This window comes from Falco peregrinus, chromosome 7 (genome assembly GCF_023634155.1).
Source record: "Falco peregrinus isolate bFalPer1 chromosome 7, bFalPer1.pri, whole genome shotgun sequence".
Taxonomy (NCBI): domain Eukaryota; kingdom Metazoa; phylum Chordata; class Aves; order Falconiformes; family Falconidae; genus Falco; species Falco peregrinus.
Window position 1 is genome coordinate 43,028,974 of NC_073727.1, and position 26,834 is coordinate 43,055,807.

The window sequence follows — 26,834 nt, forward strand, 5'->3', positions numbered from 1 at the left end:
TCACTTTTTATTTACTTCATCTATATTGTTTCTTTCTGTAAGAGCAGAACTTCAAGGTTGTCTGGTTTCCCTATAGCTTTTACACAAGATGTGTCCACAGCTACTCTTCTATCCACTGCTGAAATGCTGTTTCATAACTTCTTCCAAACGTACTCTCCAGTGATTTGCAAACAGACATTCCTTCACTTTTTTTAGCAAAGCAGTACAGCAAGAACATTGTTTTGACCCTTTCTGTGCAGTGAAATACTGTTACTGTCACGAAACTGCTAAAATAAGACACGCTCTCTTTCTACACGGGTACTAATAATTCTGTGTGTGAAGTGCAGACAAAAGGATAAAACATTTTAGAGAGGAGGATAACAGGGAAATCCTAACTCAGAAAGCGTTGTACCGTATTGTGAATAGGTTTCAAGTACTAGCCTCTGGCTTATTATAAGAATTTAAGAGCCAGAATGATTTCAAAATGCAAGTATGGGTCAAGGTCCTGAATTAACTATTCCACACTGAATTTAATGTACTCAAAGGCAGATACTGACATGAGTAAAAGCAAAATATTCCCTTTTGCTAAAGGCTGCTCTATCAGTCCCAGATGATGAAATACTGGAGAGCAGCGATACACAAACATTGTTTTTTCTCTTTATTGCTAGAGCAATAACAAATCACACTCTACAAAACAGAATATAACATATTTTGTAAGACATTCCTTCCTCTCGTCACCCTTAGCACTCTCCCTCTGAAAAAAAAACAAGAAAAAAAAAGTAAAAGCAGTGAATTTGTGACTCATGTGGAATTGGCAAGAGGATCCCCACTGCTTTTATGCCTACAGGAAAAACAGAAAAGGGACAACAGCATTGCTTAATGTCCTGCCACGAATGACCGTCCACCTCTGGGGAAAAGCACAGCTTAGGGTGCTCAGGCACCTTATCTGAAAAGCAGGAGTGGCCTCCAAGGTCTCAGTGCTGTGCCTCCTTTCTGCCTACCAAGTCTCCTCTGAGGGATGATAAGTGTATGCAGTTTGGGACGCACGTGTATCTGTGCCAGGAGCTAGCTGGCTTGATCTACAGTCACACAATGACCATTTGATCAAAGTCATTGCTTGTTTGGAGTGTAGGTGATGGGATACTTCAGCTGTTACCAGCTGCTGACATCCTCCAGAAAGTTTATTTAAATGTGCATAAAGTAATAGCTTATATGAAGATACATGTTAAGAGCAAAAAAAAATAGTGAAATAAATGGAGGTTTCCATTTTTCAGAAAAATGTAACCAAGGTGCAAACCCAAGAAAACCAATTAAGATTTCTAAAAAATGCTTCACAATCATAAACATGATTCCTTTCTCTATAAGAGGTTCACCCAAATAAACAGTCAAATACACATAATGTATATGAAAAAGTCGCATCTACTTTTAACGATGTATTTAAATGCATCCTTTGTATTCCTTTAGTGCAAGTAACTTTTCCTAGAACTTCATGATTTATATAAAGTATTATGATGTTAAAAAAATTGTTGGGAATAATAATACCCAGAAAACGGAAGGTTTCAGTAGGACAGAGGTAGTGAAATCAGGAAAGGATCCTTGTGCCAGTAAGGAGATTAATGCCTTTTTATTGTTTTGTTCACCTCCAGAGGTAGCAAGGATTATGAGTGCCAGTTTCCGTGCAAGCACAATACAGAAATCTGAGATCCAAACTCCACACTGCTGCTTTTTAAAGGCAATCTGCACTAGAATTAACAAGGCTCACAATACAGAACTATTATTTTATTTATGTGGGTTTTTAAAGTTTCCTTTTATTATATATATTTTTAAAGCCTGAATCTAAAAAACAGGGGGGAAAATCTAAAATATATATGGGAAATGTGAACTCATACAGCAGAAGGACAGAGGAGGCTATACAATTTTTCTGAATGGCAGTTTATTCCGTAATTGTGAAGGGATTCTGGCACTTTTTCTTGAAGCTTTTGTTTTTGTTATGGATGGGATACTCTATCAGAAGGATCTGTCTTCTTTGATCTCATAATCTCTGTGTTCCTAAACTCTCCTACATTAGCAGAAGCTGTAGATCTGTTGTTTGATCTACAGTCACTGTTGAAGTACCAGGATGCATAACTGCAACACAATTTTCTTTTCAATTGTGACAGTAATTAAAAAAACCTAAAGGAATAAAAAGGGATCAACCGGTAATGAGGAGTTATAAATACTACTAAAAACGTGTGGCAAAACCAGTGTTATAGTTAGCTCTATTGAAGCTCCAAAACCATATGAAAAGAATTCCATCAGCATCAGCAATCTTCCTCTATCTTAGAGTAAAACCTAAAAGTGCATTTGATTAAAAAGAATAGAACCAAAACCTACCTTGCTCTCTCAAAACCGGCAACACAACTGCACTCTCCAAAACCCAGACAACCAAGAAACGAACTTCTCCCTATTGCTTACCTTAGTTTTCCACTGGCCTCTAACTGAAACCACAGTTGATCGTGCTCAGCGCGTATGTGCAAGTTAAGTAATGCTCACACTTCACTCCATCAGCAGCCACTCAGTTTGTTTTTTGCCCTACACATTGACCGAACCCTGGTTTATCCCACTGACCGACCTGTGACTTTACACCAGCAGGGAAAAAGGCTCAAGAGCCGGATAGCTGAACTGGTCTTCTGTGCCACAGAAAATGCCGTTTTCAGATCTGTAGGTAGGTATTACCTGCAAGTTCTTCACCTCAACAAATGCGCCTCATCAAATGCAGGGCCAGAGCTGACCCTGAAGTGCTCCTCCAGCTCAAGACATCATTTTAAGTACTGTATTTACACTCATCTTAAGCTCAGCCCTTCATTTCTTTGACCCAAGCAGAAGGATGTCAGAATGGGAGGAAATGCAGCACTCCCCCAGCAGTACATTCACACCTAATGGTCTCTTTGTCCCATCCAGTCCCTGCTGCCCTCCTCCATACCAACACCCTCTGTGTGCTCCTGGAGGCTAGCTGCATAAAGCAATTCAGATGCATGTCTGCTCACACACAGAGGAAAAGAGGTGCACTGAACTGCAGTTCATCTCATACTTACTTTCCATTGGATAATCTTTGAATTAATAAAACTGGAACAAAAGAAAACCTCGCAAATGCATTGGCAGAAAAAACCCTGATAAATGTTTAAATTATTAAAAATCCAATATTTCAGAATGCATAACACAATAAAAAGAGTATGACTACCCCATACAAAAGACTGCTAGGATAAATGGCCTTGCATTGAACAGATTTCCACTGTATGAAATAACGAATGGCTGAATTATCTGAACAAAAAAACCTCTGTGAATCTTCCTTTAAACTGGTTATTCCTTAGGAATACATAAATCTTCTTAGGCAGGGCACTCTGCCATCTGTTTGCTGTTGGTTATTTTTGCAGCTCTTGGGGCCAAAGGAAAAGGGGGAAAAATTACTTCTGCTAATAGCAAAACAGAATTTATAGCACAGTTTCAATGCTCAGAAGTAATTTTATTTCAGCAAGGCAGACAAAACACATAACTACACAAACAAAACATAATATTACCTGGGACAGCTCTGGTGGGGGAAAAGCAAGCTATTACCTAATGGTCTTTTCAATAGCTTTTCCCTCTTCATCTAGACAGTGAAGTGTGCTGTCTGGACTAACCAATGACTTCCAAGTCAGCACTGGAAAAAGCCCTTTTTATTTTTATTTTTTTCTTTTCTTTTTAAAAAATCTTACTGATTAACAGCTTCCTTTCTGTTTCTTCTGCTAACCAAAAAAGTAACATAATATTCTTGAAAAATAAGACACAAGTGCCTCAGGAGCTCCTATGTAGAAGAAAGAAACCCTCTGGACATACTAGCCACTAGAATCTCGCAGAGGTCATTTTCTGCCCAGGAAGCAGGGTATATGATAAAATTGACAGGGAGGAAAGACAAGGGAAGGAGGCAAAGGATGAAGGAACAAAACTGGCTATGCAGGGCAGAGAGGCAGATACTGAAATACAGGCTCTTGGAAAGATGCAACTTAAGTAATAAGGCTTTTCTAAACAAAAGTAGAAACAAAGCCAACTAAGAACAAACACCAAATCACCTTAGCACAACCTATCCAGATTTCAGAAAGACTTCAAAACCCCCAACATTTCAAAAAGAGCTAATGTAATCAGTAAGTAAAGCATGCACAGGAACTCCATGACTGGAACAAGTATTTGGGAGGATCCACTTCAGGGTCATTGAAACTCCATCCAAACCCACCCCAATGAAAGAATTGATCTTTACTGAAGTATTATCTTGATGGAGGATAATTGTTAGGAGTTCAAGCTGAATATGGACTATAAAGCACATTTTCCCAGAACTACATTCACCTGTCTTCATAGTCATACACAAAGCTGCAAATAATTCTGAATTCACAAGTCATGATATAACAGATTAATCCAGCAGCCACACTGAATATGTCTCCCCTCCACCCCCCTTCCAAAGGAAGCTATGATTAAATTTCATATACTGGTATTTAAATAAATAAATAAGAAACCCTATATATGGTTATATGAATTTTTGAAACAGTAAATATGGCCTATATTTTCAGAACATAGTAATTACTTTAAGTGCTCAACTTACAGCATCTTCAAGTCAGAGCATGTGCACATCTCTTTTTTTTTTTTTAAACCAGTACCACAGTAAATATCTGAAATTGCAATCTTAGGAAGTAAGACACTGAAAAGCAACAGCAGCCTCTTGAAAGATGAGTTTTTTCTCCTTCCCCCTCTTGCAGACAAGTACACACAAATACACATATACTTGCTAGTCCACACCTACATCAAACTGAGTCCGAGTGTTCCTGGAACTGTTCAAAACATTGTACTCATCTACATGCTGTGCAAAAGGACTTAATGAAAAACGTATGAGTTACTGTACAAAATAATGTGAGTACCTTTGCCTACTTTCGAATCACTCCACACTACTCAACAGGGGTGAATCGAATGAAGAAGGCCATCCCTCTGCCAGCAGCCCAGGGCTGGTACCATTAAGCAGATTTATGGAGGAAAGCCACTGCTGAAAGGTTACCCACCATTACCTGTTGAACTGTTCACCATGTTAGGTGCCATGCTGTAAGGAGGAGCCTGCGGGTTCATCAAGCCAGAGCTGTTGTTCATCGGCTGAGTGTAGGGGGAGCTGGATCCCATAATACCGCTCTGATTCATGGCAGGAAAATTGCCTTGCCTACGAGAAGAAAGAGCACACACACCATGTCTCATTATGTACCCCATTGCTGAAGATGCTGTGTTCTGTCACAGAGTACATCTCCTATGGTTTGCCAATACTAAGGCGAAGGCACACAATTATTTCAGTTTACCTACATGGGGAGTTAGTCTTGAATTAGTTACTGTGTATCTGAGAGAACTGGAGTGTATACAGAGATGTATACAGTGTCTTTATACGTCACAACTAATCAGCAGAAAAATACAACTCATACCATTTATCCTATGAGTAGAAAGCAACATGATCAGGAGTCAAAATTAGAACCTAGTACTGGCATAAAAAAATTCCAGTGAGCTGGCATTTTGATCATGTAATAGAAATCCCTACCTGCCATAGCTTAAAAAACAGTGAAATGACCAGAAGAAAAATGGGTACCATAGAATCTGCTTTGGATTTCTGTATCTGATGCTATTGCATTGAATACAATGTTCATCTTTTGTACATGCCATCTATGCCCAATCTTTCGAAAAACCACGTACATACTGCACTTCGCTGAAACAAGAAACCTCAGCAGAACTATTCTGGTTTTGACAATTAATCACATAGCTGTATAATGCTTTCATAACTGAGCCTTAAGTTTCCCCGAAAAACTGCCCTACATGAAGCCCTTACCTAATTCTCCGTATCTTCAGATGTGAAGATCTTCAGATCAAATAATTTTTGAAGGCTAAACCTTATATACTCTTAAGTTCTGGCAAGTATCTAAGTATGCTTTGTACTTGATTTATCAAATTCTATAGATAAACCGAGACACAATGAAGAAAATAATCCAATTCAAGCAAGCAGAACAACCCAATGTAATGCATGATCCAACTTCAAAAATAATCTTTTATTCTTTTATGCATAATACAATTATTTACCTTTCCTTGGTATAGTTGAAGACTGCACATATTATGACACATAAAATCATACATACAAATAAAACCACATGCAACAATATACTTACTTGTATATTCATAGCCTAGATAGGAAAACACAAAACTCAGACCTGTTTCTTCAATGTACCCCCTGTAAATTTATGCTGTTTTTCCAAATAAAGGAGACAAGAAAGGAAGCAACCACTCCTTTACATAGCTTTGATACCTGTCAGCTTTTTTTCCTCACAAAAACCAAAGCATTTAATTTTCTCCTACAAGCAGGGAAAGCTGCATGTCCTGGTAGCAAGAGGAGATTTGGTATAAATTCTACTTTTAGCTATTACACAGTATTCACACAAAACAGACAACCCCCAAACCAACAACCCTGAATAACTTCAATGGCTTCTTGTCTTCTCCAAGATCATGGCAGATTCTTATCGCAATTGGTAGGAACGAATTTCTTTTTTAGGAGGTACAGGAGGAGGACCATTAAAGCACTATTTGGCCTAATTTTTCTTGACACATTGTGAACATCTTCAAAGGAAAAGAGAACGTGTTATCTAAATAAAGCATCTTTTTCCAAGTCAGTTTTGTCCTTTGCTCTCTGAAGACAAACTTTTCTTCACTCTTGCAAAGAGGCAAAGGCTTTCTTTTGATATGAAGGAGACAACTGCCATACAATGTCATTTCCCTGATGAAGCCTGCAATGAGCAGTGGAGGGAAAAGATTTAAAATGCACAGTGGTGCAATGCTCCAAGGGAAAATTACAAAGGGAAAAGAGAAGAACAGGACCATTTGGCAACAACTTTAAAAGATTTCAGTCACACAATCAAGCTTTTCTTATGTAAATACTGTATCTTAACACCGCCCCCCCCCCCCCCTTTCTTAGCTGAAAATTGCTATATTTCAACAAATGCAGTTAACAGAAAAGTTCTTACTATGCTGGATAAGCGAGATCCTTTCTGTTACTGAGTAAAGTTACTTGTGAAGATGAAGAAAATGTGCAAGTTCATTTTTACATTTTCAAAAAGAAGTAACAGATTTTCAAAGGTTCTTATGGAGTAAAGCTGGGATTCTGGAAAAGACAGATGTCTCTACAGGTATCTCTGTCTCCAATGTCCTTCTTTAGCTTTAAAAATACACAGGAGATACGCACCTTGCAGGTAAGCTGAAACTGGTCCTTACCTACTAATATTTCAATACAATTACTTTCTATAGCATGTATATCTTCTAAGCTGTGGGGTTGTTCATTGTCTCAAATTGAGGTACAGGCTATTTCATGTTATCCTCTATGGACATCAATCTCAATTGTAGCTCATGGAAACATACTGCTGTACAACAGCTTTAAATCAAAAAGTAGGAAACTATTTCCAGTTTAGACAGAGAGTGGAAATTAAATAAAAGGAATACACTAGCTTTGGCCAGGACAGTAAGAAAGCAACTGAAGTGCAAAAAAATTGGTTCTGTATCCAGAAAGACCTGAATGGCAGAACCTAATTCTGAAATTTCATCTGGCAAGGCAATACCTCTCCCTTTCATCCTCCCATGTAATAATGCACTTGGAATGGACACAGCTCTCCATCTCTGGAAACAGCCCAGAAAGTGAAAAGACTCAGCACCATCCCTGGCAGAACTCTGTCCTTCCCCAGTTGCCCGTCAAGGCACAGACCGCAGCATCCGTGAGCTAATTCAGTAATGCTGAAAGGTGACATCCTGTAAGAGTAAACACTGTTTTATCCTGAGATTGGGTACAATGCACTGTACAGAGCTCCTCCACATATTATTCTGCTTTATGATGGCTTGGAATGGGAAGTTTCTTTAGGGAGAAATTATCAGGTATTACTTCAGCCTTTAATTCTCACTCCACAGTGGGCCTCCTTTGAGTAAAGACTGCCGACTGTGACAAATTGTGCTGCATCAGTGCTATAATATGAAGTGGAGTCCATTAAGAACTGAGCTGAGATCACCAAACTCATTTTGATTAACCTCCAGGTCACTAAACACTTATAAATATGTTACACAGCAGCTGCTAAACATATTTATATATGCTTAAGGTCACAGCATCATCTGTTGGTTGTTGGAGTTAAGTCAAAAATCTTATGTTTCCTTCTGTGCTGCTTTTAGTAAATGCATATCCAACATACTATTAAAGAAGTATTTATCTCAAAGCATACTACCAGACTCTCTCCTACATCTCCCAATTCCCTCTTCCATTTTTCGGGAGGCTAAATAAAAATCATCTTTTAAAACCAGCCTGCTGTACATGTAGTGACATCTAATGGCAAAAATTCAACTGACCAACAATGAATTCTATAGCAGAACAAACCCAGTCAAGTATACAAATTTTCAATATTTACCACATAAACACCAAAGGCTGGGTTGCTTAGGGATGATGCAAGTGATAATTAGGAGTAATAGGAAGAAATTAAGAAAAGAAACACTTATGTTGAATATAATTAAAAAATGTACTTGTGGTGAGCTGCAGTTACCCTCCAAGGGAATGAAGGAAACCCCAATACTTGACACTTCTACACACAGACAACACATTGGAAAAGGTACTGGTCGGAGAAATCCTGCATTACATATGACCTAGATGACCTGTCAGGTATTTTCCAGCTCTAACTCCTCCAATACTGTGATCCCAGATCACATATTTTTCCCCATTTAGAAGAAAAAGCAGCTGGGCCAGTACAAATTTAGGATTATGCTATCAATTTAAACACTATACTTAAACCTACACATTTCATTTTTCTGCTCTAATGTTACAAGTAGATGTCCCAAGTATTCAGCAAATGGAAGAGATTAAAAATGGGAAAGGGGGGAATATGCTTTCTTTCTGTGCTTCACTTACTCTGTTGACAATCTAGTAATTCACAGCACCTGCATAATGCCAGAGCCAGTTTTACGCTTGAGGGAAGGGCTGCCACGCAGGGGGACCCAGACAGGCCAGAGGAACGTGCTGACAGGGACTAGGGACGTTATGGAAGTCAACAGGGACAAGTGCAAGGTCCTGCACTTGGGAAGGATGAGCCCCCTGCCGGCTTGGGCTTGACTGGAGGGAGCAGCTTTGCTGAAAAGCCCCTGGGCACCTCGGCAGACGGGGAGCCGAGCATGAGCCAGCAAAGTGCCCTGGCAGCACAGGGGGCCAACGACGTCCTGGGCTGTGTGACCAGGAGCAGAGCCAGGAGACGAGGGAACCAAACGTCCCCTCCTTACTCGGCTCTCATTAGACTTCATCTGGAGTATAGTTTTGGATCCTCTGGTAAAGGAAAGATGATGATAAACTGGAGTGAGCTTAGCAGAGGACCCCTCAGATGGTTAGGGCTTGAGCACTCACCCTGGAGGGGCTGAAGGACAAGGGCTAGTTCAGCCTGGGGCTGTGATAGCTTTCCAGAGGAACCTAACAGCAGCCCCCCCAGCACCTAAAAGGAGGTCAGCGAGAAGATGAAGCCGGGCTTTTCACAGTAGGGCACGGTGGGAGGACAAGACACAACAGGCAAGAGTTAAGACATGAAAAGCTGAGACTGGATGAAAGAAAACCCTTTTTTCAGTGAAAACAGCCAGGCACTAGATCTGGTGGCCCAGAGAGGTGATGGAATCTCTGTTTTTGGTGGTTTTCAAGACCCAACTGGATAAAGTCCTGAGCAGTCAGCTGTGCCTGAGGAGGAGAAGGTTGGAGCAGAGACCTCTTGAGGCTTCTTCCAGCCTGAATTATCCTACGCTCCTAGACTGTCAGCTTCATTGTGCTGTTGATAGTTTGGTGTACTACTGGGTCCAAAATACAACTGGTCAAATTCAACTGTTCCCTTTTAAGAAGCCCTCTTCTGCTCTTTTGTTTTGCTTCATCTGCAATCCACCTGAAGCTTAATCAGCACTTAATCTCTTTTCTCTGAAAAACAGGTAGCATCAGATATAATTGCATCTTCTGAGCTAATGCAGAAGTCCATGTATTTAAAGAGAGATGACATGCAAGATCTGGTCATCATTAAAAAGCAGAACAAAGAAACTGTAAGAAAGAAGAACACTGACAACACAAAGGAGCACTCGAGTGAATCACAACTGCTAAGCAGTGCCTCTTATACTGAGATGTCTTCCTTTAATTGGACCTGAAATCACCAGTAGGTTAGTTGTTTCTAACTGCTACACAGAAGTTACTCTGCAGCCCTTGCGTTTAATACTTGTCGGTATGTGTGTGATTTAGTACCTTCTCAGTGTTGCCATCTGTCAAAGGTTTTTACTGTTGTCTTCCTCAGATTTGAACAAATTTGAACTACAAAATCGAGTTCAGAGGTAGTTGTGGTTTAGCTATGGACAATGATAAAAGTGGATTATGCTTCTCAGCAGGACAAGAAGTGAAGACACAACTTTTCATATGGGAACATGTCAAAACTCAGGTTTTGCTGTGTGCAGATGGATCCAGTTTTACAGTGTTCTGTGGATTTTCTGGCATGCATGTGACACTCCTCTCAATCTAAATGCGTAACACTGGAGCAAAACCCTTCATGCAGTCAGAAAAGATGATCCAGCTTCTGTAATGAGCCCTGTGGCAGCCTGTATACAGGGGCAAGTTGAGCATGGAAATGTGTAGGGAACAGAAGAAGGGTTCAGAGGTGGAGAGTCTGGAAAGGCTGGAGGTGAGGAGAGTTTCGGGCAGAAAAGATGGAAATGGAGGGAGGAGAGAGCAGATGGAAATCAAGAATGAACAACAAGGGCTGGGAGCATCCTCCCTAGATGCCAAAGCTTTTTAGGGCCAGGAGAGTGATAGGTGCTCTGGAGAATGGAGATGAAACAGAGATGCATAAGGAGGAGCAGAAAGGAACATACAGAGAGCTGCTACTCCCAGGGTAAACAGAGGGAAGGACCCTCCAGCACACGTGGAGCCTCTCAGCCCGGTCTGCCTGAAGGAAGGGATTCACAGAGAAGCCTCAAAAGCAGTGTTACCAGAGATGTGCCTTCCTGCAGCTCCTCTGCTTGTGCGCACTGCTGCGAGGCAGGGCCAGACTGAAGTGGCCACCCTGGCCAGGAGCTGGGCAAGCCTCAGTCCAGTCCAGCAGTATGGCACAGTGGGGTGATGCTGAAGGTGCAGTGCTGCAAGGATGGGAGCCAGGATGGGGCACACAGCCCAGGCAGGGGAGAGCTGTCACTGATTCACACTTCACACATCCTGGTGGCTGCAAGCTTGCACCAATTATTATTTAGGCCCCTCTGTACTGTGCTTCCTGACATTTCCCACAGCACTCACGTAAAGTAGGGATTTCTCCCAGTTATCCTGCCCTAGGCACTGGACCTGAAAAACTGTCCTGTTACTATGACCTGGCCACCTGAGCAATCGGCTGGTGAAAAAAAACAAATGGCCCACAAGCTCATGGAAGTTTGCCATTACTGCTCCAGATCTTTAACCTACATCAGTTTTGCAGCGAATGCACTGCAGCACCTCAGGGGAGTAATTTGTGTAAACATTTTTAAAGGAACATTTTTTTTTTTTAATGCTGACACACTGCTAAGGTGGCTACTTGATTACAAACTGTGAAAATGACTGCGTTAGGCTGCACTCACAAATCAGAGTGTACTGACCAAACTGCCCTGTGCTTATCTGTACCAGGTCTGCAGCATGACAATATTTCCTCTCTCTTTTAAATGTCAAAGTATGATTTGGGGGGTTGTTATTTAAACACACTGACCTGCACAATAACCAGAAGTACTTTATTTAAATCTGTCTTGAGCTGGGACTAGCCTTAAGCGCTTATAATCTGTCATACTTTGACACCAAATGGGTTATTATAATGAGAGTAATTCAGGAGTAAGACCTGTGAATGCCTTCTCCCTGGAGAATTTACACATAAACATGTGCAGGCAGATACATATGCTCTTTTGTTATGGATTTTCCTTCTTGCTACATTATGGGCTTCCCTGTAGAAGTGAAACCATTCCTGTCATCAGGGAATATGGGAGAACTGGAGGAGGGAGAGACGAGCAAGGGAAACTAAACCCCAGCACTGCTTACTTTGCTCTGACTGGAAGTGAAGTGGCATGTCAGCGCTGTTAGCAAAAGCCAAGACACATGAAATCTGAGTATTGGCTTAAGCAGCTATAAAACGGCATTAAAGACAGTTCCCACGTAACCAAACCAAACCAATTTAACATCACTGTATCTGAAAGCGAAGTATCTCCCTCCTGTTAGCTGCTACTGTAAGGATACTAACCTGGACTTACATTTCCTCCTCTGTTCAGTGGGGAAGCTCACCATTCACAATAACAAAGTTTTAAAAAAGCAACCACAAAAGCTGGTGACGTGACAGGTGTTAGGTCTGCCACGAGTTTTTTTCCATCTTTCAGGTTAGACAGAAAAAGAAAATTTTACATTTGGGTGTGTACACGAGCAAAATGGGGAGGCCAAAGCTCTGCAATGCACCGATGCTGCCAGAACGCTCGGAAACATAAATGAAAAAGCATCCAGTGTTGTATCAGGGTGTGCGCACGCACGTGTATGTGTGTCTCCTGACATCAGGCACACAGAACCAACACCAAACTATCCTTCCCAACAACCGAGCCTAAATGACAATGCTAAAACGGGGAATAATTTTCTAGCATCGTAATTATGTGCTAGTGCACATCACCTTGTAATCCACTGCAGTCTGACCAAGCACACTGCCTGTTTTCTTTGTCTGGCTGAACATTATTGTGTAAGATACTTTTTGGAAGAATACCACAAACAGCCTTTCTAAACATATGCTTTTTCTTCTGATCATGCAAATGTCTGCACCTTCAGCATCATCACCATTACTTAGATTTCACTAAGAAATAATCAAAGAAGGAAAAGAAACTAAAAAATTAGTTGTTCCTACCAGGCTTATTCAATGCCCAGCCCCTCAGAAAAGCAGCCACAAAAACTTATTGTTTGTTTATATGCTATTGTCATCACATTAACCATTTTTCCAGTGAAAACATCTGCCTGACAGGCTATCTGCTTCTAGCCATTTAAAGCCCAATAAAATGCAGGAGTGTCACACCACATCAAACACTGGAAGAGCAACATAAGAGGCATGTGTAATTCATGAGTATCGATGCTAATAACAACACAACTACACATTTGCACTGCTGAATGCAAGCTGAGATCAGAATAAATCTCCCTATCCCATTTTACAGATAACACAAACTGAGGAAGAAATCCAAGATTAATAATGTTCTAAAATATGGCCACAAGTATAATAAAGTAGTTGAATACAGTGAGGAAAACATAGCACAAGACTGCAGAAAAAGAAAGCCGTAACTCATTTGATCCTAATGATATAAGAATGTGTGACTGCAAAACATGAAGGAAATTTAGTGAAGTACTGTAGGGTTTCTTTGTTTGTTTGTTTGTGTATTTTTGGTTTGTTTTGTTTCTTTGTTATTTAGGTTGCAGCTATTTAATTTTGTTTTTATAAAGCTCCTTTTGTGTTAATTAAATCTTTTTGGTCTGAATTTCATGGTGACCACAACATTTGGTCACCAGTCTTCAAATCCACAGGGATTCCCTGAAATGCCTTCACTGCGCAGCATTCTTCCAAGTGCAGCAAGACCTCTGTATTTGATTTTATTTGTGTAAGAACTAACTAAGCCCTCTGTACTCAGTGCAACCTGTACTGGATAAATACAATATAATGCTGGGTGACAGAAAACACAGGACTACTGAAAAGCGGGCCAAGTCAAATGGCTTCTAATCCCATCGAAGCTCCGCTCTTAGTGACCCCTGCCTACCTTCCTGACAAGGTGGATTTAGACAGCAGCTCTAATGGCAGCTGCTTGCACACTGCCCCCATCAGACATAAAATCTGAGCACTGAGCAGATACATCTCTTAGCCCAAGTGGAGTGTGTGATGCTGTAATCTGTCTGGCAAGCAGGAGCATGCATGAACTGGGTTTGTAGCAAAAAAAGAAATTTGCCCTGTATGGCATGATGCAGTCAATCTGAACCAGAATGCCAAGAAGGGTGATTTAGCCTGGCGTGACTCGATATCAAAATGGGAATGACTCATATGACTCTCTCACTATGCACCTTCTATTTTTGTGCATGTTTATAAATAGCTATATTAAAAAGTCAGAAGGCCCTATGAACTCTCTCCCAGAATGATTACTTGAAAGTGGGTAAGAGTCTGTTCCCAGCACATGAACAGCTAGGAGGTCACCAAAGCATGGTGCAAAAAGCTACAGGAAGCTAAGGACATGCTGCATGTTTCACTAATTCAGTTTCCTCCAGAGGGGCACTGCCTCGGGAAAGGTTTGACCCCTGAGCTCCCTCCTCTTCCACCTTGGGATGCAGACCTCCTGCTGCCTTTCACCATGTACTTACATTGTTCAGTCACGTCCTTGCACTGCTTGTGAGCACCACCGCAGCTCCACGGAGCTCACTGTGCTGGCAACCAACTGAAAATCTAATAAAATCCTGATCGTTTCATGCCAGCTCTTCAGTGTATCTTTTCATAGTAAAATGTCATCTGGCTGACAGCATGCTGAATGCAACTGTGCATGTGCAGCAGCATGGCGAGGAAGTTCTCCAAAGGGATTTCCCAAAAGACACATTTCCACTTGCCTATCTTTGCCCAATAGCCTGGAGCTGTTATATGTTTATCAATATTATTACTACCACTATTACCATCAGTCTCGGCACTTTGGCACTCCAGACGGTTTCACAAGAGCAATGTGGTACATATGTCAGCATGGTTTCAGCTAGCTCTTTTCTTCATCTTTGGCTCAGAAGATGCCTGAAACCTACTGTGACAACTGCAACAGGTATTTAATGTGTTAGTGAGACTGGTGGCCATGATTAAAAAAAATCTTATTGCTCTTATGTTGTTACTATTTAATATGATTCTTACAAGGTTACTTATATGTCCAGTCAGAACCAATGCTCCCATCTGAACTCCATCAATAAAATGAAGGGCTATTCCCACTCGTATTTGCCCAGGTAGTGTTATTAAGAAAAACATTTATTTAACTTTTTCCTCCACTATCACCATTGTAAAACAACCTGAAACCTTAAAACAGCTCTAAAAGCTGAAATCCTCCTACCATTTTTTATGTCTCTCCCCTTCTGTCACAAAAATCTTAGGCTGTTCAATCACAGTCTTGTATTTGCACAATATATGTGCCAAATCACACAGAGCAGTCATGGAATTAGCTTTCTTCATGAGTCCCATTAAACAGACGGCTATTCTTCTGGTTTTTGGTTGTGTGGTTGGTTGTTTTTTTGTTTGGGTTTTTTTTTCCCTTGACTAGTGCTGTGATTTAAACTAGTAGATCTTCTGGCTAACAGGCAAAAAGTGTGAAAATCCAGTTTCCTCATCTGAAGCATTCCTTGTCACCCAAGAAAGAGTACTCAGTCTAAATTCCTCCCTTATTCTTTACTTTTATACAATAACAATTAACTTAGTACTGCATTCTTAATGCCCTAAAGATCACCTTTTGGGATACTGAATTTCTACGTAACATCCAACTCTGAGGCAGAATGTTAATAAACTACACAGAGTCCTACACTGCAATTTTGTTTCAAAATAATTAGTACTTCTATAGAGGGCAATAACCAAATAACCAAATGAAGCCAAAAATAATCCAGACACAATAATAATCGAATTAGAAGTGTCTCTAAGATGAATAAAAATTCTCATTCATGACACTGAAAATCACCCTTCCTTCCCAACATACTCCTGCTTTCACAATTTAAGAATGATTACTCTCCGAAGGAAGGAGGGAGTACGACTCTTGAGGTCTGTGGTTAATCTCTAATGGCATGAACAGCATACAGCAGTCCACTTGATTGATGAGTAACCAAAAAAAAAAAAAGAAAAAAAAAAAAAAGAAAAAAGCAAGCCTCCCCAAATTGCTGGTTGCCTGCACAGGCACTGCAGCATGGTGACATCCAGGGCTCCAGAATGATGGATTTACCTTTTAGTAAAACAAAATTCCAGATAAAAATATATTTCTTTTAGTCTCCCACAAGAAATGGCTTCAGTTAGCTCAGTATGGAAAGTTTCTTACAATCCTTACATGATTTTATCAGCAATTTTGAGCTGATCTACAAAATACGTTTCCATTTAAAAAACATAATCACAGAAGTGTGATTTCCAGCTCTCCCTTTACTATAATAAAACATATAACTTGTACTTCACTCCTCCTAATACACTGTAGAAAAAAGCCATATATGGTTCTTCTTTGAAAAGCAAAACATGAGGAAAGGAAGTGCCCTTTCAAAAAAAGAAAGAATAAAAAAAATCAGCTGGATATAAATGACTATTTCCCATGAAGCAGGAAGAAGCACAGGCCCTTTTGAAGAAAAATATGCCAATACTGGTTAATAGCTCCCTTACAAATTACAGTTACAGTGAGCATTAATATTGGGACTTTAACCCCTCACATCACACAGAAACCTGGCACAGAGAGAAAATATTCCACCTGTTACTGAAATGCTGCCAACCTCAGGTGGAGCAAGCACAGCAGGTATTTGGAGTTCACAGTAACACTACACAGTCACTCGGGCCAAGAAGCAATACCACTTGATCCAGCTGAAACCAAACATGGACTTTTTTTTTTTTTTATTTTGGAAGCCAAATGCAGTTTCATGGACTGAAATATTCAACGCCTGGATAGTCAAACAGAACTAAACAAAAGTAGAATGGGCTCATTTCAGAGTGATCCATCACGATCCCTGAAGGAAATTCAAAGTCTGGGAATGTTTGGAGTGGGGTAGAGGGGAAATGACCAGTCACCTTGAGACTGAGAATTGTGAATGGCCTGAATGTGAACAGGAGTAACTCCTTCTCTGTGACTGCATGTTAAATAAAAGACCCAGCAGAAAGAGCCTTTCTGCTAGGGGCTTATTTCAAAGGCAACAGATAAGGTACCCCAGCACTGGCTCCAATTATGGCTACCAGTCCTATCTTAGCCTAGTTTACTTTGGGGATTTCACAGTTGGCAGCCTTTCATCTAGAAGCAGCCTGGTTTGAATAAGCAAAGAAACTTGAATGAGTACTTAACCTTCCTGCACTCCACTGCACTTCCCAGCAGAGAAGAACAGCACCTCCAAGCTTAAGGGGAAAAGGGAAAACAATGGAAGATATATACTCTCTCCAGGGATTAAAGACTGTAAGTTTTACTGTAGCACTTCAAGTCTTCCTGCTACATAAACGCAGCTTTTAAAATCACTATTAGAATTTTAAACCTGAGTTTCAAGATCAAAAGGGCCAGACTGGGAAATACTGCATAGAAATTGACAGGCTCTAGGATGTAAAACACCTAAAAGAGTTCTGGTTTTTATTTATATTATTATTCTTTTTTAAAAATTTATTCCCTGCTTCCGCCTCTTTCTTTTTCCTTTTGACATTTTAATGCACCATGTCCATTACTATATTTCCTCACCAGTACCTTCTAGTCCATCAGCAGTGCTGCATTACCCTGCCGTTGGAGAAAATAATATGGAAAAAGTGCTTTGCTGGCACCAGCAACATGGAATATGAATTATACATGCATAGCAGGACAGAAATGCTGATGGAAGGTTAGTCTGCCTGTATGTGTGCAAGCGTGCATGTACACACACACAGACTAAAAAGAAGACACATAGAATGCACATTTTAAATTAATTTACATTAATTGTAACTATTTCTCTGTACAACAGAAATTCTCTAGTATCAGTGCAGCTTTTAGATGTCAGTTTTAGGACTGAATGAAAATTTTCCTAAATTCTTCTGACTTCACCGTGACGTGGCTGTAATACCTAACCAGCTGCTAAGCAGTTTAAAACCAGAACCACATCCTAGAATGCCTACAAGTATGTCAAAGCAACGCAACATCACACATTACTATAGACACTGAGCACCAGTTCTCAGGTGGCATAGGGAGTAGCAGACAATAATGTAAATACCCACCTCAATTTAGCAACTCAATGACCAGGATTTTAAATGCCCAGAGGATGGAAATAGCTAAGCTGTATCCCAATTCCTCAGTTTAATAAACTACTGTTTCTAAATCACTTCTCTAGTATCAATGATACTGAATTCCACATTCATTCAATCTATACAAAAAATTAATTTACAAAATTGCAACATGCAATCACGAGAATCATACTAAGGTACAGTACACCGAGGTCAAAGACGCTGCCTTCAAAGATGGGACTGCTCCTCGCGTAAGCACATGAAAACTCATTTTATAGTAATTAGCTCAGGTATTGATAACCGTAGTTGCACCAGCAAGAGGCTGATATTAACATCCAGTTGGACGTATATTTTACAGCCAGCTAATACTGAGCTACATCTTCCTAAAGCCACACTGCCAACAGTATGTAAGCCAGCTATTTCACAACTATGTTTTTACCTTTCCATATACCACAGTCACACTTTCAACTGCTAAGAAGACATGCTCAGAATGACACTGCTGGCACAAGAGATGCTGCAAATGATGACGGCAAGCATCTAACTCCAAAATCATCTGCTGACTTCAGGTGTTAACCTAAAAATCAATTTTTGAAAGTGTGTACTGCGCACTTACTGTCGGAAACAAAAGCCCACAGACAGCGAACACAGTCCCAGAAAGTTTCAGGTTGGGCATCTACAAACTGAGGAACTCAAAACTGGCTGGTACTAGGAGATACTGGCTAAATTTGTTGCCTTTCACATCAACAGGGAAAATGCCATCTCATTTGCTTAAAATTGTGTGCTTTTACTGAAGGCTTACTATGTTGCAGGTCTGTACACACATAAATAGTTACCTATCACTATAAATACATGCATTGTTGTCAGAACTACAGTGTGATAAAAGACTTTATTTTTCAGTCACCTGGTCCTCAGAGGCCTCTGCTGGGTTCTGACCTCAGGCAGCAGAACCAGCCCTTGGGGTCTCAGCCAACACCAACCTAAGTTATGAAAAGTCATTCCTTGGAGTTCATGGACAGGTAAGGTCTTCAACATACAGTCCTTACCAGTGGGTGTGCTGAGACCAAGACGGGTATGAAAACGAAAACACTGTTCTGCAGTTCCTTCACACTGTCTTCCTGAAAATACGGGGGCTTACTATGCATGGTATTTAGCACTGACTGCTGTAAACCGGTCCCCGGACCAAGTTTAAACATCCTGAATAGCACGAAACCACAGATACTGCCGGCTCAATGAAGAGGTCTCAAAATCACCTTTCTTTAGTTTGACATGCTAGATACCATTTGGGAAACACTGGCCTGTATGCACAAGACAGACTAGCATATTGTAAGATTTTAGGTTACAAGGAAGGTATTATGTAGCTGTAGAAATTAATCTTAAGCTTAACATAGAGCAGGCCTCAAGGCAAGGTCAAAGGCTAATTCAAATGGTGTAAACCTAGTATCTTCCACAGCCACCACTTTTATTTGTATGATCTTATCTTCTCTAATTAAAAGGTTGGTGGTCTGCACTGAGGATGACACCTAGGTATAACTGGTTGGCACTCAGATCTTGATCATCCAGCCCTGGCTAACAAACATTGATTTTCTGCCCCAGTGGAAGTGATTTTATTCTGATGCATGCCATTTAAATTCATTTTACACAGCTGCTTAGCGTGGCTTGGCAAGGCAGAAGCAAACCAGTTTTCAATGTCTAAATGAGACTCCTGAGCTGATAAAGGATAGATCCTGTGGATTAACAGCTGAAGATAAATTTTACTCCCCTATTGATACTTGGCTACTGATTCCACAAGTTGACCTTGAAGGGGATCACAACCAACCTGTACAGAAATACTGTTGAGTAACCATGACTCTGACACAACTATTTCATTTCCCTCTTAATTCTACATGGGTTTGTGTGTTTTACAGTAATAAAAATCTAACAGTCAAGAAAATGGGGTTGCAAAGCACCACTGTGAGACAAAAACACCAATGAGGGGAGAAAGAGGGTGCCTGGGGTCAGAAGGAGGAGGGATCTCGTTCCTTCTCAGTGATGAGGTTCTTCAGTTCCCTCTCAGGCACAAGGGAACGGAGCCATGCCAAAAGCCATGCAGGTGTGTGAGCAAAGTGACATGCAGATTTTCCTTGTAGTCACAGTGATGTTAGTAAAAAGAAAACAAAATACTAAAAAACGCTCTACGATGCAAGTATTTGTGTATCTTTCGCATGATTTTTATTTTCCTTCAGCAGCCAGGCGGCATGCTCATGGAAAGTTTAAAAAAACCTGCCAAGGTCCCACAGCAAGTCCAGTTTACATTGCTACCTACCTGTACTGGTCAGGCTGGTGCATCAAGGGAGCCTGAGCACAGCCATAGCTGGGGTGCTGTGAAGAAAACATGGGGCATCTGCCAGCCCCAGCCTAGCTGGGATAAACAGGTGACCTAATGTATGGTGGCCTAAAGCAGAACCAAAGAACAGCCTCTTCAGATTTGTTCTGTATCCCAAATACGAATCACCGGCAAGTACATTCCTTCCATATGCAAGTATGGAGGACTTGCAGGAACAGAGAAAAGCCATTACGCTCTCTCCTCTACAGCTGACTTGAGATCAAAGAGATCAAAGAGAACAGTGTGCTTGCAACCCCCGGCATCAGAGCGGTGTGACAGATTTTGCTCAATTTGCCTTGTATAAATGGCCCTTTTGCCAGTATTTGCCACAGAGATTTGATGACTGCTCAGCCCACTCAGCCCTTCCACAGGTGCTGGATCACTGGAATGGGCAGTATGTGATGGCAAGGCTCTGAAACAGTGTTTTGCCCATGCATAGCTGGAAACCACAAGCAGTTTAACAAAACTGACCTGGGAGGAAGGTCTGAGATAGGAGTGGTAAACATTTAACCTAGTTTTTGATCAAACACCACACACTATGCCTGAAGTGTAAGTTGAATCACAACCAAATACTTCTGGCTTAAGACAAAGTCTTTTCTTGCTCTAAAGGCCAACAAACATGAGCCCTTCCTTTCGTTACATGATTACAAAGAAAGTGTTCCTGCAGTTGCAGTGATGGCCCATTTATTCCTTTGTGCCTGACCCATCAGCTTCTAGCCTAAACCAGACAGACAGAAGCAGACTTTTGTAAATCCTACTAGACAGATCTGTTAAAACAACCAACACAAGCAAGAGATGGCTGGTTCACAGACATCTGCTAGAGCACAGTCTGCTTTAAGGGCACATGGTTCTATTTTACTGAACAAGAACATGAAGTACACTGAATTTACTGTTACTGTTTTAAAGTTTGTTATTCGTATCACTAGAAGGCACCTGCCTTAACGAAGTTGCAAAACAAGAAAGCAACAGATACAGGGACACATTAGCTTCCTATTTCTAGTTTATATTGTGTCTTGGAATTAGAGCAACTCTACTGTCCACAAACACTGGTCTTGAATGATAAATACTTGTATGTGTGTATGTGCTTCTGTGTATGCATACGCATAAATTAAAGCAAGATGCTTAATACACACACACACATGCTCACCAGAACAGTGCAACCAGCTTTGTGTAATTCTCACATGTAATGGAACTTCTTGTAACAGAAAAAGATAATAAATACACCAGGAGTTATTTCAGTCCAGGGAAATGTGGTAATTACTTAATCTGAAAAATTTCCCAGAAAATATGATTTCATTGCAAGTATTCAGGCATCTTAAGAATAACCACAGATAGAAAAGTGCCTTTGCCAAAATCCATGCACAAATGGTAACATGCAGTTACGCTGCCCAAAGGGGAGATACAAAGACAGATGATGGCTCCAACCTCTACCTTCCTGTTTGGAGGTTCTCTCTTATAGATGCATAAGTGGCAGTTATCAACTCCAGATAACTAATGATTGTTTTTATGCCTCCTTCTGCCTTTCCCCTCCAGCTGCTCCCCTCAGCACACCCTCCTCTCCCCCTCTGCCTGCCTGCTTAGGAACAAGAACATCCTGTAGAAGAGAACTGTCATCAGCACTGCTGCTCAGAACATGGGCAGTAAATGCAAGAGTTGATGGGAAGTTTCATAAGCTTCCTTACTTCCTGGCAGGGACAAGCTGCCAAGGACATGTTGGCCCTCTCTCTGCCGGAGATAAAAAAAAATATATCCAGCTAATCAATTTTAAGTTGCAGAGGGCTTGTTTTCTACTCCTAATGTCACTGCAACCTTGTGAGCTTTCCTAAAGCCTACAGTGCCAAGAAACAAACTGGAAGTGGCTGTCATCTCCACTGTCACAGCTGCTTTCCAAGAGGATAATTCAAACACATGATAGCATGCTTTCCCCTTAAGTTTTAGGAAAAGTATTCTTCCACACACCATCTCCTCCAGAGAGGAGAGCACAAACAGAACATGTATAAATGCATATGCATGCACCTATACAGTGCTGTTACTTCAGAAATGGTAAGAATAACATTCCTACTCATTTAAGCTCCTTTCACCTGGACGCATACCTGCTCTGAGCGGAGTTTGCAGCAGCCTGCATCACTGCAGCAGCTGCCTCCTGTGCCTTACGGTTCACAGTTGGCATGGGTGGGCCCATCCCCGGGCCTCCCTGCTGAGACATGCCAGGAGAATTGGGGGTCATACTGCTCATGTTTCCAGGAAATGGTCTGCTCTGCATCCCGGCTGACGGCATCCGTCCCAGGGGCATGGTACCGCAAGGCTGGCTTGGCCCCTGTCCATGCATCTGACTGTTGGCATTTATACCCATGCCGGGTCCCGGGCCACTGTAACTTGTGTTGGGCACACCGCTGTACGTCGGTGGTCTGGAGTAGTTTCCTGAACAAAATGATAAAAAGCACAGAGAAAAACATTAAACGTTTGAGCAAGTATTTCTATTTAGGAAGTTAGCAGCTGCAGAGCTTAGACATGTGAACTAAAGTGAACCACGCTGGCCTCGAAGTCAGGACAGCTTTTTCGCCGTGAGGACAGACAAGCAGCAGAACAGGCTGCCCAGGGAGGTTGTGCAGACCCCTTCCTTGGTGGTTTTCAAGACCAGTCGGATAAAGCCATGAGTAACCTGCTCTGATCTTGTATCTGACCCTGATTTGAATACAAGGTCAGCCAAGAACAACTCCTGAGCACTCTTCCAACCTGAATGATCCTATGTACCTGATTTTCATGTACCCTCAAACATTTTCTGCCTAATATATGTAACGAGATAACAGCCAATAAAGGAAAGTGCTGCCTCTGGAGGGTTAACAACATAGCACACAATACAAAACTGCCTTATGCAGTAAAGAGAAATGTGGCATGTAAAAAACCCATTACATAAGCTCAAGGGAGAATCTTATTTTTGTAATTTCATGTTCTCATTCTTCATCTTTCTGCAATTTCAGCAACAGGCTAGTCTCACCAGCTTCCTGAACCTAACAGTTCTGCCCGTTTGTGTCAGAGATGCTTTGGCATGGACTGGTGAGGACAGCTGCCAGGCCCCGAGAAACATCCCCACTCCCTCCTGCCCTACCCTGCCTTCCTGGTAAATTCAATGTTTGGCTACGCCAGCAGAAGGGGTGGTAGCTTACAGCGTGCCTCCTCTGGGAAAAGAGTATTACAAGGGTCATCAGCAACAGTACAAAGATGCTAATACAAACAGGTGTCTTACGAAGGATGGCATGAAAACCTGGCTGACCACAATTTATGCTGTCAGTGGAGCAAACTGCTCCACTTGTAGCAGCCTAACTCATTTGAGTGCAAATTTTCCTATCATGTTGAAAGCTCAAGAAAAAGCAAGTGTACGGCATTCAGTGTTACAGAAACAAACCCAAGCAGCATGAGAGAGAGGAAAAAAAAGGTAAAGATGTGACAGAAAAGTATTTTAGGAAACGGATCACATTACTTCAGTCATCAGTTTTGACTTGTCTTTATTTCCATCTCATCCAGATTAGTGGAAACACGACCCGATCCCTCCCTGTGGGATGCCACAGAGCTGAGTTTCCCAACTACTCTCAGATATTCCCACGCTCGTTCAAAGGCAGCAGCCCTTGGACTCTTCCTCTGAGCATGGAGATCAGCCATGTCTCTCCTCAGGCCTCAGCTACCAGGCAGAGGAGTTGGTGGCATGCAACTCCTGTTTATAGTTAAAATAAATATATTCATCCATCATCTGAATGCACACATAATTAATTCATATGCTCCTGCTGCTGTGCTTTGGCTAATCCTCCCCTCCTCCCCACCCGGTAACTGACTCACTCTGCTACAAGTCCTCCTCAGCAAGAACACATGCAATCTACGCTTCCCAAGGAAACAGACCAACAATTCTCTTCTGTTTTAGAAACCAAGTTTCTGCCTGGGGGTCTTCACAGAAGGATCCCCAATATGTGGTTCAACGGAGATGAAAGGCTCCAGATTCAGCTTCATGCTGCCTTCAGACTGCCCTGTCACTCCTCCTCTTTCTCTAGGCTCAGCTGCTGGCAGATGAGTATTTTCTGTTCAGCCAGCCATCGCCCCTAGCCACAGTTCTGGTTGCTGAGACCTGCTCAAGCCACACTTCTGATCCAACATATGTGACCACAGACTGAAGGCTTCACTGGTTTCATGCTCTGCTCAGTGTTCAAGGTGTAACACACAACTCGGATGTTGCTCTGGTTTTCCAGTTGTTTTGTGCAAGAAAAATTCAATGCAGCAAGATGGTGTGTATGTGTGCTCAAAGACTACGCACAGCCTGTTAACACATTTTATGTACATGCTATTAGTAACACTGCTTCCCAAAGTGAAGCAAATTCCCTCCCTGGACTGGCAGACCTGATATCCATAATCACTGGGAGCTACTGTCAGTCCAATTTACATAAAGCCAATTTGTTTTGTCATTTAGGGTCTACAAAGTACGATTCAGCAGCATGCTTGGAGGAGCAAACACCAACGCTATATACTATTGCTGTTTTGATGCTATTTTGAATTGGGACAAAAAAATCTCTTCTTTTGTGCTTTGGCTTCTCCAGCGTAAGCAAAACACAGAAAAAACAGTGGAATCTTCTCCATAAAAATATGTGGCTCAGTGAAAATAATCCTAATCATTCATCTCCAGGGATACACGTCCAAGAGCACGGGGAAGTGGTATCTCTTCAGTAAAGAGAACAAGTGTCAATGTTTTTTCCATGTTTTTTTTTCCCCCTAAGCATTTCCTCAATACCTCAAGTACTAGCTATTCTTATACCTTTCCCAGACCACAAAAAGAAAGGCAAAATAAAAGCCAAACAAAATACAAGAGGAACTGCCAGGAATGAGGAGTGCAATCTTATTTCCATGTTTCTCTAATAGATTAGTAATTTGTTGGCAGTGGCTTTGACAGAAAACAGATGGATGCAGCATTAAACACAATGAATGCAGCAGATGCTAGGCCAGCCCACATCAGCTGGACGTGTCAGGCAGCCAAGTCCAAGAGCCCACACTTTTCAAGTGGGTACAAGCCTGGCAAAAGCGGCTGTACAATATTACTGAACAACTCCTCCCCTCCATATCCAAGGGATTTTTTATTCCGACTCCCCCTTGGCAGAATAGAATTATACCCAGAGAGATGACATCTCAAAAGCATGAGAAAAACCAAAGCAGTAACTGGAATCAGGAAGAAATAAAAAAGTGTAATGAAGATAAAATATAAAAAAACCCCTACTAACAACCTGCCAAAGACAGATGTTCATACTCACTGCTGAAACTCTAGTCCACTTTGTCCAGGTTTGCTGAACAAAGTGCTCTGATATCTTGCCATTTCTAGGCAAGCGGGAAAGAGGGAAATTTGAGAACTACCTGTTAGTTTTGCTCTCTGCTTAGAGACGTAGGTGAGATTCACAGTATTAAAAACAGTATCTTAAAATAATTTTATATTTTTTTAAATATGCACTTAACCATCAAGTTTTTCTTGTACAGACAATTTAAATGTATTGTTCTGAATTCCTGTGAAACTATTTTACCTAGGGGACTTCAGTAGATACAGTTGATATTTCAAGCCTTAACAACAGGCTGTTGCATATGTGGGTCTGGATTTGGAGGTCCAGACTCTCAAGATACTTAAGGTATCTCATCCTTAAGACGCCACCACTTCAATTGAAATCTAGGATTAACATCAGTGGGAGCTAGACAGCAAAGTGGTTTTTTGTTACAAAGCACAAATAATTCATATTGCTTTACCACGAATGAAAGGCGGTTTAACTTACTGTGAAATTCTAGGGTTATGGTTCAAACATAGTAGTAGTTTCTCTTTGTTACACCCAAACAGAACAGTTTACTGCTGAATCAAGTAGGAAAAGTCAGGAGACAGGATGCACGTCTGACACGTTTTACTGATCCACAGGAAGTTTTTCTTTGCCTCAGTCTTAAAAAGACCCAACTGACTACAGGATCTGACTGCTCTACAGAGTGCATTTGAGGGACATTTTGCTGTGGCAGCATTTTGATGCTCGGGTCATAGACCAGAGCTTCATTAGCCCCCCAGCTAGATACTGTCCAAATATAAACCAAAGAGACTGTTTCCATCACTAACAACTTCCATCCTTGCTCTGCTTTTTTTTAATTCTTGGGACAGGAAAATGCTGGGATTTAATACAAAATTAAAACTGATATTCTGTACTCCATGCTCCTGTGTTGTATCACAGACACACAGAAGTGTGGAGCCAAAGCCATTTTTTATTTTTGTAAGAAATGGTTTCACAGGATTGGACTAGGTCCCCAGTAAAGAACTACTTCCTGGGAAAATATATTCTACTCTTATTATAGACCTAAGTGTCACGTAAACACATGAAACCCAAATAAATCAACCATATGCATGAAATGGATCATTCTGCTCTCACGATCTGGGGGCTAATTCCTCCAACCCAAATTTACTGGTATAGTCTTTA

At 41.3% G+C, this 26,834-nt stretch overlaps 1 protein-coding gene across 15 annotated transcripts in view; it reads right to left on the bottom strand.

Moving 5' to 3' along the window:
- Window positions 1–26,834, bottom strand: part of ARID1B (AT-rich interaction domain 1B) — a 335,994-nt gene that overhangs the window by 38,224 nt on the left and 270,936 nt on the right. For 9 of the 15 annotated variants that reach the window (XM_055810916.1, XM_055810915.1, XM_055810912.1 and 6 more), the window contains 2 exons: window positions 22,452–22,779; window positions 5,049–5,194 (listed from right to left, as the gene is read on the bottom strand). In XM_055810916.1, coding sequence (XP_055666891.1) covers window positions 5,049–5,194; window positions 22,452–22,779 — 474 coding nt within the window. Of the gene's footprint in view, window positions 1–5,042; window positions 5,195–22,451; window positions 22,780–26,834 lie in introns of all 15 variants that reach the window. The other 6 variants (XM_055810906.1, XM_055810908.1, XM_055810904.1 and 3 more) reach the window with 1 other exon arrangement.